Source organism: Stenella coeruleoalba (assembly GCF_951394435.1).
Source record: "Stenella coeruleoalba genome assembly, chromosome: 15".
NCBI lineage: Eukaryota > Metazoa > Chordata > Mammalia > Artiodactyla > Delphinidae > Stenella > Stenella coeruleoalba.
Window position 1 is genome coordinate 65,205,431 of NC_137161.1, and position 19,553 is coordinate 65,224,983.

The 19,553-nt window shown below is 46.8% G+C and overlaps 1 protein-coding gene across 5 annotated transcripts in view; it reads left to right on the plus strand.

Annotated features, from left to right (window-relative positions):
* The window catches only part of VPS35L (VPS35 endosomal protein sorting factor like), a 129,782-nt gene that overhangs the window by 98,437 nt on the left and 11,792 nt on the right, over window positions 1-19,553 (plus strand). For all 5 annotated transcript variants that reach the window (XM_079943845.1, XM_079943844.1, XM_079943846.1 and 2 more), the window contains 2 exons: window positions 6,739-6,878; window positions 15,343-15,508. In XM_079943845.1, coding sequence (XP_079799971.1) covers window positions 6,739-6,878; window positions 15,343-15,508 — 306 coding nt within the window. The remainder of the gene's footprint in view (window positions 1-6,738; window positions 6,879-15,342; window positions 15,509-19,553) is intronic.

A 19,553-nucleotide genomic window follows, 5' to 3' on the forward strand; every position in this document is an offset into this window, starting at 1 on the left:
TTGAAACTGACAGTTGTCCAATTGACTGATATTTTTGTCTCTTAGAACATGGAACCCTGTTGTTCAGAGACATATGCAGAGCTTCAGCCCACAACAGACAGCAGTGGGGCTCCTCAGGTGGGGGCATGTGTGTGGGAGGCCGCTGGCCCCTCAGTTTTCTATGGGAGCTGGGAAGAGACCTCAGAGCACAGGGTGAACAAAACCTTTTAAAGCCTTGAGAAGAAGGTTCCATGCAAGTGAAGCTGTCTAGAGAGCTATGTGTGACTCCATTTGTAGAGCAGATAATCAGAGAGGAACCTTCCTGGCACATTGTCTGTGGGTTGCAGTGCAGTCCCTGGGGCCCTGGAAGATGTGTGCCCCCCTCAGCTTAGTGCCTCGCTTTATGTACATGAGGAGGGTGGGCATCCCTGAGGGCAGCAGGAGTGCCACAGTCCACAGTAGCCCTTCCCCAGTCTCATTCCCCCCTTCCCTGCTCTGGTAAAGAAGGAAGGGGGCTACTCCTCAGAAACGCCCTTTGACCATCCTGCCTATGTCTCCCACTACCCTTTCTGTTTTGTACATTTCTGTGATTGAAAATTTTAGAATAAACTTGTATTGACTTTGCTAAAGAAAAATTATTTGGGGAAATTTATAAATAAAAATTCCAAAATAGTAACCTAGCAGTACATGAAAGAACCTGGTTTCCTTCACTCTCAGCTACCACTCTGTAACACGCTTAATAGTTTGGCATTATATTGCCTCCCTTTCTTTATGCATCTACCTAAATATATATATATTTTTTTCTTGTAAAAATAGGATCATACTGTATGCAGCTGTATAACATTTTGTACTTAATATGTCATAGATAATCTGTATTATACATCAAAACATATCAACGTACCTTATTTTCTTTATTAGCTATATCACTTCTATGGTGTGGCAGTACAATAATTTCTTTAACTGGTCTCTTATGGTCGGGTTGTTTGCCGTTTTTCTCCAATCGAGCTGAGTTGATACAAAATACCTTCATCTAAGGAGAACCGTTGGCCCAGTTGTTTACAGTAGCTAGGCAGCATGGGTAATCCCGATAATCCCAACATACCTAGTTTACTTAGTACCTTCAACTGATCCCTTATTTTCATTCTCTCCCAGGGTTTGCTAGTGACATATATCTTGGTGACCATTCTGTAGTTTTAGTGGCTTTGTGTTTTGGGTGTGTTTGATTTCTTCATGTCCTGAGGTTTCTAGAATATCATCCTCCTTTCATGTTCTGCAGACCCTTTGAAACTGCCCAGATTGGGGAACAGGAAAACCTGAAATCTCTGACAGAAAATTATCTAAAGTGCTGTGATAATTGTCTAACAGGCCTCCCTGGCCCTTACTCACTGTATATGTGAAATGATGGCAGCCTGACCTGGCTGAATTTCATTATTACTGACTACCTCTGTTTGCTTCTTGCTGAATGTCTCCAGATTAAACCTTTCAGAGTGTGCCATTTGCTGTTGGAAAGTCATATTCTGCATTTAGCTGAAGGATTCAGAACAATTTTTCTCAAACCTGTTGAATCATAAAATTCACCGGAGAAGCTTGTTTAAAAAAAAAATGGATCAGTTGATTAAGATGGTAAATTTTATGTTATATGCCTTTTACCTCTTTAAAAAAATTGGAAGAAAAAAGGAAATGGGCCAGATTCCACTTTGTAGCTATAAAAGAGAATGAAGTTGTACTTTATATGCATGATAGATTAATCTCCAAGACATGTTGTTGAGTGGTTGGGGAGGAGTTGCAAAATGGTGTCTACCATATATTAACTCTGCAGAAAGAGAAGCCAAGAAAGGGAAAATGTATTTGTTCCTGTACGCTTAGAAGCATACCCAAGCAGCAGGTAATCCTCTTTGCCTCTGGGAAGGGAAACTGGATGGCCAGGGACCGGAGTGAGAAGGAGTGTTACCTTTGGAATTTAAAATCATGTGACTCTGTTGCCTATTCAAAGGTAAATATAGTCTGGTTTAATACATTTAAGGTGGGACCTGGGAACCCATATATATTTTTTAAATAACAGCTTTATTGAGACATGATTCATGTATCATAAAATCCCTCCTTTTAAAGAGTACAGTTCAGTGGTTTTTAGTATATTCAGAGTTGTGTGATCATCGTCACTAATTACAGAATATTTCCGCCTCCCCAAAAGAAAACCCCGAATCCATTAGGCAGTCACACCCCGTTCCCCCTCCCACAGGCTTCCCCCAGCCACCAGTCTCCGTTTGGTTTGATGGATTTGCCCATTCCAGTCATTTCACATAAATGGAATCTTACAATGCAGATCTTTTATGACTGGCTGCACTCACTTAGCATAGTGATTTCAAGGCTCGTCCACATTGTCGCGTGTATGTACGCATACATGCCACACGCATGTAGAGTTGGAGGAACTGCCAAGTTAGTTTGCGAAGTGGCTTTACCATGTTCCATTCCCATCAGCAATGTTTGGGGGCCTGGGAATCTGTTTTCACAGGATCTCCATGATTGTTATGCTCAAGCTATTTTGGAAAACACCATCTCCAGTAGTAGCCCAGTCCCTCTTACTGTGGCTGTCTGTCTTCCACCCAGTGCCCAGAAGCACTGAAGGACGTGTTGATCACTGTGCAGAGAACAGCAGCAGAATGCCTCTCTGCAGAGCCATCAGCACCCCAAGAAAAAGGATCTTAAACAGAACGAACTCTGGGGTGAGGTCAGCCAGGCTTGAGTGGGGTTTTTTGTTTGTTTTATTTTTTTTTAAGATGGAATATGGAAAGTAAATCTAGCCGTTCCTTGAAACCTCAGAAGATTCAGATGGAGGAATGCATAGCATGGGGAAGCCAGTGCATAGATTGATACATGCTTTTTCCTTCCCCCAGTGGAACAAGGATAATAGTCTTTATGAATTGGAATCTGATTTCTCCTTTTTCTAGAAGTCTTTTTTAGGAAAAACAATGTAACCCATTTTATCTGTAATTGTCTTCTGTGGCTTTTAATAGCCACAAATAAAGTGTTATGTGCTGTAGGGTATATAGAAATAGAAAATATAATGTTGTACACGTGAAACATACAGTGTTATAAACCAACTTCAATTTTTAAAAAATGTTATATGATATTGGCATGATTATTCTGAACTCTATGAGGAAAAACTGTTTTCATACACAGTAGGATTTGAGTTCTAATTACTAAGACAAAATTGAAAGGTCTCCCAGACAAGATTTTATATATGGGGCAAGTCTTCCGAGGATAGAAATAAAAATCTGCTTTGAAACATTTCCTGCCTCAACGCTTAAATAACTGTTTCTTTTCGCTCCCTCCTTTGGAATGGGAACTGAGCAGGGTGGCTGGGAGGAGTAGGGCACCCGGCACAAAGTGGGTCCCTCTTTAATGAGCCATAATAACAGGCACCTTTCTCAGGGCCACTTGGTAACAAACACATAAATAGAACACATAAATGGTCTTTCAGGTTGTTCTGAGCAGAATTTTAATTTCCGCCGAGAAAGGCTCTTCACTTTGTTTGATGATGGACTTAATGTCTTCACCGGAAAGCAGTGCCTATAGAGCCAGGAGGAAGACACCCGACCTGGTGGAGTCCAGGCCTGCCTGTGCTCTAGGGGGTGAGGTCAAGGGTAGGCTCAGCTCAGTTTCTTATTTTCGTATTGTGGTTAAGTTCACACAACATAAAATTTACCATGGTAGCCATTTTTGAGTGTACACTTCAGCGGCTTTAAGTACGTTCACAGTGCTGTGCAACCGTCACCACCATCCATTTCCAGACCTTTTTCATCATCCCAAAGAGAATGAAACTCTGTACCCATTAAATAATGCCTCTGTTCCCGCCTTCCCATTCTACTTTATCTCTCTGAATTTGACCACTCTGACTACCTCATACCAGTGGAGTTAGACAGTGTTTGTCCTTTTGTCTGACCTATTTCATTTAGCATAACGTTTTCAAGGTTCGTTCATATTTATAGCACGTGTCAGCATTTCCTTCCTTTTTAAGGCTGAGTAATACTCCTTTGTATGTATGTACCATGTTTTGCTTATCTGTTCTTTGACGGACACTTGGGTTGTTTCCACCTTTTGGCTCTTGTGAATAATGCTGCTGTGAGCGTTCGTGTACAAGCATCTGTTTGAGTCCCTGCTTTCATTGCTTTGCGGTATACACCTAGAAGTGGAATCGCTGGCAGATGGTAATTCTATGTTTAACTGAGGAACCACCAAGCTGTTTTCCACAGCAACTGCACCAGTTTAGATTCCCACCAGCAGGACACAGAGATTCCAGTTTCTTTACATCTTTGCCAATACTTGTTATTTACTCTTTTTTTTCATAGTGGCCATTCTCATGGGTGTGAGATGATATCTCATGGTGGTTTTTATTTTTTAATAAATTTATTTATTTTATTTATTTTTGGCTGCGTTGGGCCTTCATTGCTGCGTGCGGGCTTTCTCTAGTTGTGGCGAGCGGGGGCTACTCTTTGTTGTGGTGCGCGGGCTTCTCATTGCGGTGGCTTCTCTTGTTGCAGAGCACAGGCTCTAGGTGTGTGGGCTTCTGTACTTGTGGCATGAGAGCTCAGTAGTTGTGGTGCATGGGTTTAGTTGCTCCGTGGCCTGTGGGATCTTCCCAGACCAGGGCTGGAACCCGTGTCCCCTGCATTGGCAGGCGGATTCCTAACCACTGCGCCACCAGGGAAGCCCCTCTCCTGGTGATTTTGATTTGCATTTCTCTCATGATGAATGATGTTGAGCATCTTTCCATGTGCTTGATGTCCATTTGTGTATTTTCTGTGAAGAAATGTCTATTCAGGGTAACCTTTAGCCAGGTTACTTGTTTTTTCCACTGTTGTAGAATGTCTTTGTGTATTCTGGTTATAAACCCCTTATCATATCTGTCATTTGTAGACTTGTGTTTCTTTTAACAAACACACATCTGACTGTGTTGCTCAGTGCTGGTGATGGCCTTTAAACTCTGCTCAGCTCAGTCTTTTACCATCCCTGGGCTACCCTCACCTGGCCACTCAGCTTTTGAGCTTTGTTCATCATCCGGGCATGGAAATAATTGTACCTTCGCCACAGGACTGCTTGAGGACTGAGAATGTTAATTACCTTAAGATAGGGCCTAGGAGTTCCTCTGGTTTCCATGAATAGTGCCATTTACTACTGTCTGTAGGCCAAGACAGAAGACCCTGCAGCTTCTGACTCTTTCTGGGAGGTTTATCTACCAGAGCCCCTATATCAAGACAGGATCAGCTGCTTTGTGTCCCCCTTAGAGCAGAGCATACGACAGGCTCCCAGCAGATAGGTGTTAATTAGTGTGATCACGTTGGGCTCATCACCACACTTACGTTGTCAACTCTTGCCGCCTCCGTTTTCCCATGCATCCCACAGTGCCCGGGAGAGCGCCAGTTCACAGCTGGAGCTTAATAACTGTGCTTAGGTGAGTGCGGTATGGGTGAGTTCGGGGTCCTGGGAGGGAAGCTCCTGGGGCAGAGGTAACTTTACGTAGTAAACCCTGATATCAGTGTCTTTCCATACTGTGGTTTTTTCTTTTGAAGAAGGAAGAGAAGTCACTACCCCACTCTCCAGCTTCAGTCGCAGACTCTTCTCGTTAAGGGCCAGCCTCTGTTTCCGGCCGTGGGCGTTTGTTGTTGCATCTGCTCCTCTGCTGTGCTGGAGGGGCTTCTGGTTTTAACTCGGGGTGCTGCAGACCAGAGCACTGTTCTGTGTGCATCACTGCAAGCCGTTGCGGAGTGGAAGTGTATTTGAACCATGTAAACGTTTGATCTTGTCGGGTAGTTTAAAATTTTGTTTGTCAGGTCAGTGTTCTGTCTGTTCTGACCCTGAGGCTCTTTCTCATGGTTAGTACTTAGGCAGTTCTAGAAAGATCTCTCCATCTACGCTCCCACCAACACACTAGTTCCTCCCCCCACCGGCTGTGTCCTCCTGTTACTCCCTCTCTCTCGCCTCCCCCTTCCTCTCCATCCCTCCTCTCTCCCTCTTCCCCTTCTTTCCTCCCTCTCACCCATGGAGGTCTTCTTGTTTTATAGTCTGTTTCATAGTTCTTAAAGTGTCTTCATTTTCCAAATGATTCTCTGGAACTGTCACCTAATCAGAAGTCTTTAAAGCCGTGTGTGTGCGTGTGTGTGTGTGTGTGCGCGTGCGTGTGCGCGCACACACATTCCTTCAGGCATTTCCATTGTTATTTCTTTAACAAATACAGTGTGCGTTAGAGTATATTCAGACAAACCAGAGCTTGAGCCTGGGCTCCACCACCACGACTGGACCCTCCCGCATACACAGGCCCTGTGGTAGGACCAGGCACTTCTCGTTCCACACCTCATTTCCCACCTGTGAAGTGGGCTGCGGACAGCACTTTCCTCCTGTGGTGAACCGGATGGTTCACTGAACCAGTTCAGGTGAAGCCTTCAGTACAGGCAACTGTGACTTCTATGACCTCTGTAACAATTTGCCACGTGCTTTTTTCACGTATTATCTGAAGTCAGTTTCAGGTTCTCTGAGCCAAATCGCTCAAAGGAGGAAGCGGGGGAAGAGGAGAGCTGGGAGGCGGCAGCACCCTCTCAAGCGAACGTTCCAACGAGTCGATCACGGTGCAGAAATCCTCTTCCAGGACCCGCCAGCTGTCTTGAGCCCTCGGTGTGGCCTGACTTCCAGGCCGTGTGAAGAAGAAAGCAGACCCTGAAGTCTTCAACATTCTCACACACGGACTTCTCTTCTGTCTTGCAGCTGATGCCTTTTTCAAAGCCGCTATAAGCCTCGTTCCAGAAGTTCCAAAGATGATTAATATTGATGGAAAGATGCGGCCCTCAGAATCATTCCTTCTGGAATTCCTCTGCAATTTCTTTTCTACTTTATTAATAGTTCCGGTACGTTTCCCCAGAAGACCTGTAGGTGATGTCTTTCTTTGACCTGTTTTACATACATTCTTAGTCCTAAAAGTGCAGGGATGTTCTGTCTATACCTGTATTGGTTTTCTAGTCAGATGTTTGAATTTTTCAATGTGTTTTCTATTCATTCTGTGTCCAGGGTATATAGTCTAGGCTCTCTGTATGGTCGAGGGGGTATCACTTAGTGGTGGGGGCTCAGGCCTCCAGACCAAGACACCTAAGGTAGAATCCCAGCTCCCCTTCCTTCCAGCTCTGAGTTTCAGGTGATTATGTAACATTACCAGGATGCAGTTTACTCATTTACAAAATGGAAATAATAAGAGTGTCTACATCTCTAGGTTGTGTCTACATCTCTAGGTTGTTGTGATGATTAGGTGAGCAGATGTACGTATATGGTTAGAGCAGTGCCTTAGCGCATAATAAACACTTAAAAAGGTAATGGTGGTGTTATTTTGATGGCAAGTACCAGAAACCGCAACAAGATAGTAAAAGTCGAAGGGGATATTGTTGGAAGATGCTGGGGTTTCTCGTGGAATATAGGAGATGAGAAGTCAGGCTTGGGCTGGAAGGAATCAAGGCCACTCCCAGGATCCAGCATTAGGACCTTCACCCTAGTTGGGGTTCTTAACCTGGGGTCCACCTACCCCAGGGTTTCTGGCAGGGCAACCACGAATTTAGATGAGAAAAAAAAGGTTTTTGTGTTTTGTTTTGTTGTTGTTTTTTTCACAAACCTCAGTGAAGTTTAGCCTTTTGCTTCCTTGTGAATCACAGGCAAAGAGCCACAGTACCAGTTGCAGTAGCTGGGACTTTGTCACGAAAATAATCAACACTATGTTTATATCACGTTTCAGGTGTGAAAGTTATTTCAGAAGATCGTCTACATGTTTCCTTCCTTTAAAAGTGCAGTAGTTATTAGGCCCATCATTACTTCACCAAGAAGTAATAGATTACAATATAACAAATACGTTGAAAAAATATTTTGACAACTATATTTTAGCATAATTGATTGCCTTTGTAGTCTTACATATTTTATTTTCTGCATTAAAAATAGTACTCTGAGTTGTGCATAGGCGTCACCAGGTTGTAACAAGGTCCAGGCACAAAACGGGTCGGCTCCTGATGAAGCCAGATGTACGTAGGAATCGGGGATGCTTTTTAAAATAGAGTCTTGCTTTGTCCCATCCCCGCCTGAGAGTCTCACTCAGTAGGTGGGATTGGCCTCTGAACCAGCATTTTTGAAAGCTCCCTCATCAAGTCAGGTGTAGATGGTCCTAGGACCACACTTTAAGAAATGTCCCTCTGGACTCAGGCCATGAAAGCAGCCCAGCTCCCGTGGGTACAGGGTTCCTTTTTGGGGTGATGAAAATGTTCTAAAATTGACGGTGGTGACGACCGCACAACTCTGTGAATATACAACCAACCTATGAACTGTGCATTTTAAGTGGGTGCATTGTTGGGTGTATGAATTATATCTTAGTGAAGCTGAGAGAACAAAAAGTGAGTTGCTCCGAAGTTTCCAAGTTCAGATCCCAAGTTCTTTGAAGAGGGGCTGGGATATTCAGAGGCGGGCTTGGTGCTTGATTTCAGTGTTTTCAGATCTCCTTCTTAGTACTTTATAATCAATTTCTCTCTTTTTTGGATATTCTAGTTATTTGTCAGGTGACAAAATCAGGGTTTCTAATGAGGAAGTTGATCAGTGTCATTGTTCACTGATTAACTGGGATGCGTTTTCCTTCTGCATATGGGGTTTTCTCTGTTAAAGATCACTGGAGCCTTGAAGAAAAGCTTGTGTTCGGTCCTGACCCGATGACTCAATAGCCTTGTGGCCTTGAGAAAGTTTTGTAACTTTCAGAGCCTCAGTTGTCACCTTTCTAAAATGTCATCCAAATGCACACCTAGCAGGGCTGCTGTGAGGATTGACTGAAATGATAGCTATGAAAGTGCTTTGTGAACCAGAAGCTTGGTCCCTGGGGTCACAAACTGATGACCAGTGGGTGGAATCCAGCCCGGAGACATACTTGTTGGCCACATCATGATGGAAAACGTTTGGAACTAATTACCCACATTTAAAAATTGGTAGGGGCTTCCCTGGTGGCGCAGTGGTTGAGAGTCCGCCTGCCAATGCAGGGGACACGGGTTCGTGCCCCGGTCCGGGAAGATCCCACATGCCGTGGAGCGGCTGGGCCCATGAGCCGTGGCCGCTGAGCCTGTGCGTCCGGAGCCTCTGCTCCGCAACGGGAGAGGCCACAACAGTGAGAGGCCCGCGTACTGAAAAAATAAATAAATAAAAATAAAAATTGGTAGATCACAGGAAACCCCAGAAATTTAGTTCCTTGAAAAATCAGGTCCAGCCATGTGAGGCCCGCATTCCCCGCCTGGCCAGTTGACCTCAGCTGGAGAGCAGCTGCCCTTCCTGCGGGGCATGTGCACTCTCTCCAGGTCCCCGGGTGCCTCTGGGTCCATTAAATCCTTTTCTGTTGCCTACCGTTCCCCTAGGCATTCAGGGGAACCCCCCTGCCAGACTTTATTGGTTCCTGGTATCAGTGCTCAGGCTTTTGCCAGGATTTACTAAAGATGATGAGATGAAGAATAGCCACAGTTCGTGACTTCTTACTAGGTGCCCTGTGCAGTGCTAACTCCCTTCGTCAACATTCAGTCTCTAGGAAAATGCCCCCAAGCCTTGCAAGGTAGGAGTCATTGTACCTTTCCCACTTGAGGAGACCTGGAGCCCAAGAGGCTTGCCTGGGGTCGCGCGGCTGTTGAGCAGCAGAGCTGGGAGGTCTGTGCTGCCCCAGAGCCTGTCCTGCATGGTCTGCCTGAAACGTTTGCAGGGGGCTTTATTTGCTCAAGGTTGTTGAGACTTAACAACCCTATGTCCCTCCTGTGGGATGCAGCATAGTAACTACTGGCCGGCTCTCCGGGGCGCCGTGAGATGTTGAGCCTGAAGGGCTAAGGCCGGGCGCTAACCGAGCTCAGAAGCCAGAGGATGGGCCACACGCGAGCTCCGCCCGCCGTGAGTAGGTTTAGCAGGAGATGACTCCCATATCCCACCTTTACCTGGTTCGCATTTTTTTTTTTTTTTTTTTTTTTTTTTGCGGTACGCGGACCTCTCACTGCTGTGGCCTCTCCCGCTGCGGAGCGCAGGCTCCGGACGTGCAGGCCCAGCAGCCATGGCTCACGGGCCCAGCCGCTCCACGGCATGTGGGATCCTCCCGGACCGGGGCACGAACCCGTGTCCCCTGCATCGGCAGGCGGACTCTCAACCACTGCACAACCAGGGAAGCCCTACCTGGTTCGCATTTTTACCTTTCATGTCACAGCTTTATTTTTTAATTCTATTTTTTAAATTTAATTTTATTGTTGTAAGGACATTTAACATATCTATCCTCTTAACATATTTTTAAGTGGACAGTACAGCTTTGTTGACTCAAGGCACAATATTGTACAGCAGATCCCTACAGCTTATTCACCTTGCTTAATTGAAACTTTAAGCTCATTGATTAGTGACTCCCCATTTCCTCCTCCTCCCAGCCCTGGAATTCCACGCTTTGATTCTATGAACATGACTATCCTAGATGCCTTACATAAGTGGAATCATACAGTATTTGTCCTTTTGTGACTGCCATATTTCACTCAGCATAATATCCTCAATGTTCATCCAAGGTTAGGATAGCATTTCCTTTCTTTTTTTTTTAAGGCTGAATAGTATTCCATTATATGTGTACCACATTTTATTTATCCATTTATCTGTCAATGAACATTTAGGTTGTTTCCATATCTTGGCTGTTGTGATAGTGCTACAGTGAACGTGAGAGCACTAGTATCTCTGTGAGATCCTGATTTCAATTATTCTGGATAAATACCCAGAGGAGGGCTTGCTGGATCATATAGTAGTTCCATTTTTAATTCTTTGAGGTACCTGCATACAGTTTTCTATAGTGGCTGCACCATTTTGCATTCCCACCCCCAGAGCACAAGACTTTTAAAGAATGGGTTTGGACAGCTTTGATTCATTTTATTTGTTTAGAAAAAAATTGAAGCCATTTTAGACCAAATAAAATACGTGGCCCACTCTATTCATACTTATAAATGCAGAAGTAAACATTCCCCCAGGACAGCCCTCTCTCCTCGGCAAGCAGTACCACCTTTGGAGCATTTTGAAGCATTCTTCTTTGGCGTTAGTAGCAGTCAGCCTCCTGGTAGATTGCAGAACAGTCTTCTCCATGTTGCTGAACTAATGCATTTCTTTTGACAACGTTCAGTAGGATAAGCAAAGTAGAATTAATTGAACAAGTTCAGTGTTACCACTTCAGACGCCTAATTTTGATTCAGTTGAAATTTGTAGGCAATGGAAATGTTTCCCATCAGTTTTCTGGCACTGATCACCAGGACACAGCAGGGAAATGTCTTTTCTCTGTCTTATCTTTGAGAAAAAGTCCAGCCATCAGCATAACATGGTATCCAGATGCTAAGATTCATTCATTCCGTCCACCCCGCAAATATTTGTTGATCTGGGAATGGAAGAGTGAACATGAGAAATGTGTGCTCCCACTCAAGGCGACAGATGGTAATAAGCAAATAAATACTTAACTACAGTTGTATAAAGTGTCATAAAGAACTACAGGGACCTCTGAGAGCCTCAGATTTGAAGGGAAGTGGGTCAGGGAAGTTCCCTGAGAATGTGTTACCTGAGCCGAGATCCAGAGGAAGACTAGTAGGTCCCTAAGTGCGGGGGGCGGGGAGGGGAGGGTGTTCCGGGCAGAGGGAGCAGTGTGGGTAAGGCCTTGAGGTGGGAAGCGTCACCCAGCAGCACTGGAGGGACTGGAAGAGAGCCGCAGTGACGAGCGAGGTGGTGAGAGGCTAGAGGGACACCAGGGTCTCGAGCTGGCAAGATGGGCAGGGGCTGGCTGCAGCAAGGCCGGGGAGCTCTGCAGACTCACCAAGGGCCTCGCATCTCCACGGTGATCTGTCTCCTGCCCTCCACCCCCGCCACGCCCTCCCAGTGCCCCTCTTTCCTTTCCTGCCCTTCCTCCCAGTCCCCTTGTGTTCTGGCTCCTTTTCTAAAGGACTTGAATATTTATTTAACACACTTACATACCTTTTACAGTGAGCCAGCCAGCAGTTCACAAATACTCACTGCAAACAAACCTGTTATTATCCTCATCTCACAGAAGCAGACCCTGGCACAGAGAGGTGAGGTGACTCACCCAGGGTAACCAGCTAGTAAGTGGCCAAGACAGAATTCAAAGCCAGGATGTGTGTACTCGGCGCTGTCTTTGCTGCCTCTCAGGTCTCCTGGGGAGTCAGTCGTTTTCAGGGTATTCCTTCCCTCAAGCAGTCACATTTAATAGAAGGATTCCCACAGACCAAGGAGCCAGAGGGATATTCTGAGTGGTTGAACGCAGGTCCGTGCAGCAGAGAGAGAGAGCGCGAGCGGTTTGAGTCCCTCCCAGGCGCCCCTTGGGAGCCGCCTCCTGAGCATTTGTTTGCTGCCGGGCAGCCTTGGCAGAGACCCCAGGGGAAACCTTTTCCCCCTCGGATTGCCAACTGAATCGGGATCTCTTTTTCTTCTTTAAAAAAAAATCTGTGTTCGCCTTTCTTTAGTTGCTGGCACTGGTACAATTTCTTTTGAAAATGTTACAACCACTGAAGCGTGGCTATCATGTGGAAAATGTTTTCCTTGTAGAGAAGGTTGGAAATAATCTCTTCGTCTCTTCGGTTTAAAGCTAGCAGAAATGGCTGGCTACAAACCTTCACGTCTCCGTGACCCCTTCTTCCACCTTTTTGCAGGTGTGTTGAATGCTCTCTCACAATAGTTACGGCAATTTGTATTGAAATTAAGTTACTGGAACATTCAGAGTGTCGTCTCTTTCCAGGGCAGATCCTGAAATAGAATATATTTTGAACATCCACATAGCAGAACGAAATAGCCTAGTTAGAAACAGCTGTTAGCAAAGCAAGGCAGTAGTGAGCTGCCATCTGAGACTGACTCTGGCAATGGAAGGCGGACCATGGCACGGGCAATTTTGCTGCATATAGTTTGAGGTACTCAGATTTTGGAGTATCGTGTGTCTTCTTTTGTGCCGATACCGTAACAGCAATTCCTGTAGATGTTAGCAGCTGTACAAATCATCTCTCTCTCCTCCGCCCTCGTTCTTGCCCATTGGAAGTATTACTGCTGTGTATCCACACATTGGATTACGTAGCTGTTAACTCCCGCCCCCCTCAGTTACCACACTTCTACTCCATGCCTGAATTCAAGACAGCCGACTACGTGTATGCCTTCCCCCAACCGGCCAGCTCCATAAAGTCTAGTTCGTCCCTAATTCATCTGTAGAGAGGCAGTATAAATAGAGTATTAGCAGTTAGGAATGTCCACTCTGGAGCCAGACTCCCGGGGCTCAAATCCTGGTTCCCCCATGCACCAGCAGTGTCGCTCATTTCCCATCTGTGAAATGGGGGGGAGAGGAAGTCATAAAAGTATCTTCCCGGAACGTAGAAAACCTATGGTAGCTACAATAGCTACCATAAAAGTTAGCTGTTGTTTTTGTAGCCACCTCAGTGCCTGGCACGTAGAAGGTGCTTGAAGAATGTTATCCATTCAACATTATTTACCTACCAAGTGCCTGCTCTGTGCCCAGCACTGTCCCAGGAAGCAGAGACAGGGATGGGGCACCATTTGCAGTCCTGGGCAGTCCTGGCAGTGTATTACTGGCAAACAGCAGATAAAGTACCTGCCGTCCTGGAGGTTATAGGCTAGGATGAAAAAAAAGATGAACCAAGAGGTATGTTTGGGTAGTTAGGAATAAATAAGATCACTTCAGATGCTGAGCACTGCTCTGAAAAAATGAGATGGATGACTTGACATGAAGAGAGATGAAGAGAGACGGGTAGGGGCTCTGGATTGCCGATCAGGGCAGGAGCTAACATGTAAGATGAGATCTGGAGGCTGTCAAGGAGCCAGTGCAGCCAAGTCTCACAGGTGAATATTCCAGTCGGGAACAGCAGGGCTGGGAGGCCAGACCCCCTTGGCATATGAGCTGCCCTGCAGAGCACCCTGTGCCCTTCAGTCCGGTCTGTGTGGGAGACGGGCCTCTGGGGATCGCGTCACCGGGGCTTCCTTCCTTCTGGCTTCCAGCTGGTTCAGCCAGCGCGAGTAGTGACATGGACTGCAGGGCAGGAGGAGAGCGAGGCTGGGGTATTTATCCCCCAACTCTCACTGGGCCGTGTTTGGCGATGGCTTTGTTCTTCCATCCAGGGCTGCAGCTGCTGCTGGGTGGCCTCCTCCCACTGCAAAAACTCGCTCCCCACCGCGTGCTTTCAGCCCGAGGATGGTAACGGTTTCCCTCTGTTGCCAGGCCCTGGGTGCCTTCTCGCTACTTCTCTTCATTCTGATAATCTTTCATTAACCCATCCTCGTTTAACCCTTGTGAGCGTGTCCTCTGTGTCCTGCCAGGACCCTGAGCGGTCCAGCTGGTCCCAGGAGCCGTAAAGGTGGCGGTGGACTGAGTGAGGGGCAAGATGGACCAGCCGGGTCAGCAGGGCGATGGCAGCAGGAGCTGGGGGGGGGAGGGGTCTTTGGAGAGCATTCAGCAGGGGAGCCACTGCATTGCATAGTCCTTTTTTTTTTTTTTTTTTTTTTTTTGCGGTACGTGGGCCTCTCACTGTTGTGGCCTCTCCCGTCGCGGAGCACAGGCTTCGGACGCGCAGGCTCAGCGGCCACGGCTCACGGGCCCAGCCGCTCCGCGGCATGTGGGATCTTCCCGGACCGGGGCACGAACCCGTGTCCCCTGCATCGGCAGGCAGACTCTCAACCACTGCGCCACCAGGGAAGCCCTGCATATCCTTTTTGGAACTGAATTGAAGCTGCTGACTTTTTTGCATCCCAGCACTGGTTCAGTTTAGCATCTGAGAAACACTGTTATAAGCTCTGTGACTGACTGTTGGGTTTTTCCTCTCCCAAAAGAGGATCCTTAATTTAGCTGTTAATGTTGTTGAACGCCCTAAAGAGTGAGAATGTGTTTAAAGTCGGTGCCTTTGGTGGTGACAGTGATCATTTGGGGGTTTACCCGAGGTAGGTGGCTTCTGCTGCACTGTCTGCAACGAGACCTGCAATCTAGCTTTTGTAGTTGGAAGAACAGGGCTTTTTACTGTTATGGACATAAGAGCAAGGCTGTAATTTCGGAAACAGCCCATTAAACTGACAGGTAATTTTGCTTTCTTTCCTCAGACCCAGAGCTCTCAAAGCTTGTCTCCCCAGACTGGAGTGTGTTGTTTAGTGGAGTTAACGACGTTGTGTCACTTTTCTCTCTATTGTTTAACCATAGCTGGCACTTTAATTTCTCTACAGCTGCTAAAGGGAGGGACCTGGGTTTCTGTCTTGATTTTTTTTTCCTCCTGCTTCACATCTAGGTTTATTTTCCTTTTTTTGGTCTTCCACTAGGATCATCCGGAACACGGGGTTCTGTTTCTTGTTCGAGAGCTGCTCAACGTGATCCAGGACTACACCTGGGAGGACAACAGTGATGAGAAAATCCGCATCTATACCTGTGTCCTGCACCTGCTGTCCGCCATGAGCCAGGAGACCTATCTCTACCACGTAGACAAAGGTAGCTGGGTCCCTCCACCAGACTGCGCTGTGTTTGAACTTCTGAGCAGCAAGTGCAGGGTTTTCATTTTCTCTTTTATTTAATCCCCTTGTGTTTTACCTACCATGAACTTCTAGTCCAGGGTCTTGATAAATTTGCCCAGTGTAAGAATTACCTGGGGAGCTCTTAAGAATACAGGTTCCTGGGCCCCATGTGTCTCTTCTAAATTAGAATCCCCAGGAAGAGGCCTGAGAATTTGTATCTTTAACAAGCATCCAAGGTCATTTCGGCAAACAGACGAGTTCAGAGAAGCACTGTCTTGGATCAGTGATGTCTTGGGTGTGCCACAGAATAACCTAGAACGGGGACTACATAGGCACATGCATGACCTTCATCCCAGGCCTGTTCCTTACCAGTTTCATGTGGGTCCTGACCTGGACCCTTAGATCAGGTGCTTGGAAGAAGGAGATGGCCTTGCTCCCCAACATGCAACCAGCCGTCTTGAACTTGCTCCTACAGGTTCGGGAGCAGCCTCCTCATGTCCTTGACACAACATGGGACAGTCCCAATTCCAGACCTCTGTCCAGTGAGCCTAAGCATCTTCCTGCTTGTCAGAGCCTCAGTTCCGATTTTTGGTTTCCAAACAAATGGCCCTATTGTTAAAAGCAGTTTGGCCAATAAATGAATACTTCAGGGTTTAAGCAACTGTCTCTACACTTGGATATTTTAGGGAACAAATTTGCAGTGCTAAGGATGGCCTCCTGTTATGACTCTCAGAGGCTTCCTCTGGCTGGGATTTGGGGGCTGAGGTTACGTAAAGATGTAACTTGGGGAGGTTGGTTAATGTCAATGATGATAACTCCCACGATCTGAGCTCCTACTGTGTGCCAGGTACGGCACCAGACTCCATGGGCCTCTTTCTCCTTTAATCCTGACAGCATTATGAGGAGGACGGGCATATGTGTCCCCATTTTACACACAAGCAAGGGGAGACACCAAAAGACAAATGGTTTTACCAAGCTCAAGGCCAGTTAGTGCTCGGAGTGGAATTCACTGTGGTACACGCGTTATGCTGCCTCCTTAATTACAAAGTAACAGTATTTTGATTAAAGTATATCATAGTACATGCATACAATAAATCATAAGGCTCAGCAGATCATCACAGGCTGAACACACCCAGTAACTAGCACCGAGACAGAGGAATCAAACATTACTAGCTCCCAGAAGTCCCCTGTATGCCCCCGTCCACTCAGCACCACCACCTTCCTCTGCAAAGGTACACTGCTCTCCTGACTTCTAACGTTACAGATTAGTTTGCCAATTTTTGACTTTTCCGTAAATGGACTCATTTAGCAAGCGTTCTTTGGCGTCTGGCTTCTTTCACTCAGTGTTACGTCTGTGAGATTCTTCTGTGTTGTGTGTAGCTGTTGTTCATCCTTTTGCATTGCTGCATGGTATTCCATCGTATGAATATACCAGAATTTCTTCATTCCCCTGTGGATGCAGTTCTGAGCTGCTGTGAGGAGTGCTGCTGTGAACATTCCTGAATATATAACTCTTGGGGTTCATGTCTGTCGGGTATATGCCCAGGGTGGAAATGCTGCCTGGTGGGATGTGCTTATGTTCAGCTCTGGTAGGTACTGTCTCACAGTTCTCCAAAATGGTTATACCAGTTTACACTCCCACCAGGCACGAATGAGATTTCCATTTGTTCCCTTGTTATGGTCAGTCTTGTTCATTTTGTCTCTTCTGATGAGTGTAATTTGCATTTCTCTGATGGCTAATGAGGGTGAGCTTTTCCCGTATCTGTTGGCATTTTTATTTCCTCTCTTGTGAAGGGCACGCGGAGGGCTCAGAACAACAGAGAAACTTTTGAGGACCAGATGCTGCCGCGGAAGTGGGTCTGGAAACCTGGGCCCTATGAGAGGGGCAAGCCCTCTCCTCGCTCTTCCCTTCCTTAAACAGACTCACTGAATCCCCTGTCTACACAGCACAGCAGGGCGGACTGTAGGAGCCAGAGCGCCAGCACAGGGAGCGTGGCTGTGTTTGACAGGTGGAGTCTAGTTCTCTAGCTTTTAGAGATGAAAACAGAACGGCGGGTTTTCTTTGCTGCCTTCTCGGCCCAGCTGTTTACTCTGGGTGCACAACTGTGACCTGACAGTTGTCTTCGTAGCAGAGAGTCCTGGGGCCCCGGGAGGCTTTGCAGGGGTGGGGGCTCCACTTTCCCACCTCCTTCTTAGTCGAGGCCGCTCTTTAGACAGCGCTGGCAAAGGTTCGAACTTTTGGAAAACTGGGGTCAGCTTTTTTCTTTGCATTTACGAAGGATGCCTTGGCTGTTTTCTTTCCAGATGAATAAGAAGACAATGTTCTGAAATGACCTGGAGCCGTAACTCCAGTGCTGTCATGCGAGCGTGCGAGAGAGAGTGCTTGCTGTGGAAGGGCAGGACACTTCTGACACTGAATGTCTATTTATTTAACACGCAGATGTCTAGTTGGAAGAGTACAGCTCAGGGGCCCGTGGGAAGTCGGCACAGCCCCTTCACTCCTCCGTGTCACCTGCCAGGCCCTTGAAGCATTTGGGGTTGTGACCCCAGGGCCAGACAGATGCAGAGATCCTGGGCTATTTTTAGTAGCCATTTGCCAGGGATCTCATTTCTCCCCGTTGTGAGCGCCAGTCTGGACTCTCAGGCCTGCCTTACACTCTGGCCAGGCCAAATTACTTCTGATTGTCAACTTCACGCTTCTCTCCCCCGCTGTCACCACCGAGTGTTAGCATGGAAACACTTTTCCCCACTTCTGACCCCGTTTTTCACTTTCTCTGTGAATTTTCCACCTTCAGGGTTCAGCCTGGATCTCACTGATTCTATAATTCCAACCCAAGCCTAGATTTTAGGATCCTGGGACCCCCAGGCCACCCTCTCCTGCCATGCAGCCCATGCGGTTGTGATTGCCCGTTTGCTCGTCTGCACCTCCTGTGGACTGTGTGCTCTGTGAGGGCAGGACCAGGTCAGCCCGTTCCCCACCCACCGGGTCTCCGGGTCCTGGAACCTGGCGCAGAGCAGGTCCTCACCTAGTCCGCGCTCTGCGTGTGTGAGTGGGCTGCTCTCAACACGCCTCTGGCCCCTCTGGGCAGGATGCCTGCAGCTTGGGTGGTTGACCACAGGTGGTCCTAGACCTTCTCACTTCTCCCCTGCTGCTGGGCTAATCCGAAGGAGAGCAGGTTACTCCATCTCGGAGTAAGACTGGGAATTTATGCCAGGAACTAGCCGCGTCCTCGGCAGCAGGTGCGAGAAATTCCTTTACCAGCTGCATTTTGCCAGCCTTCAAAATCAGATGGTGGCGAATGGCTGAATCAAATTCTTTCTCTTCTTACAAGAATAACTGCTGTCTTCCACGTCATGGACGGCAGTTGAAACACAGCAGCCAGAGCCAGAGCTGTCTCAGAAATCCTGGGACGGATGCCTGCAGCCCAGGGCAATTCACTACCAACCTGTGTCCTAGGAACAACTACGAAGCCAGCAGCCGACCCAGGAGAGCACTCCCAGAATATTCCCCACAAAGGGACAGTTCAGAACCGGAGTAGAGGTTTCAGGCGGACAGAGAAGCTGGGGAGCAAGGAGACCAGCTGTTCTCCTCGTTTTCAGGCAGTATGTCTGCAACCTGCTTACAAATGGTTTAGACAAAAAAAATGACGTGTGTACGTGAGTGTGTGGAGAGAGCAAGTGAGAGAGCTTCACGGAAGTGGCAAAACGGCATCAGCTGGTGATGCTGGGTGAGAGAGAGGCAGCGCTTCACTGTAGTTATTCCCACTGTTCTACAGCCTTGACATTTGTTTAAGTAAAAAGCTGGGGATAAAAGAAGAAGGAGTTATTCTTTTTTTTTTTTTTCCCACTTAGAAACTCAGTAGTAATTTATTTGGAAAACAATAAGCAAAGAATGGCTCATTAAAAAATACATTTCATAGTGTCATTCTTCCTCCTTCATACTTTTCCCAAATGCCTAATTGGGAGTTAAATATAAATGTAAGAATTTTAAAAGAATATTATGTACAATTTTATTGAAGTAG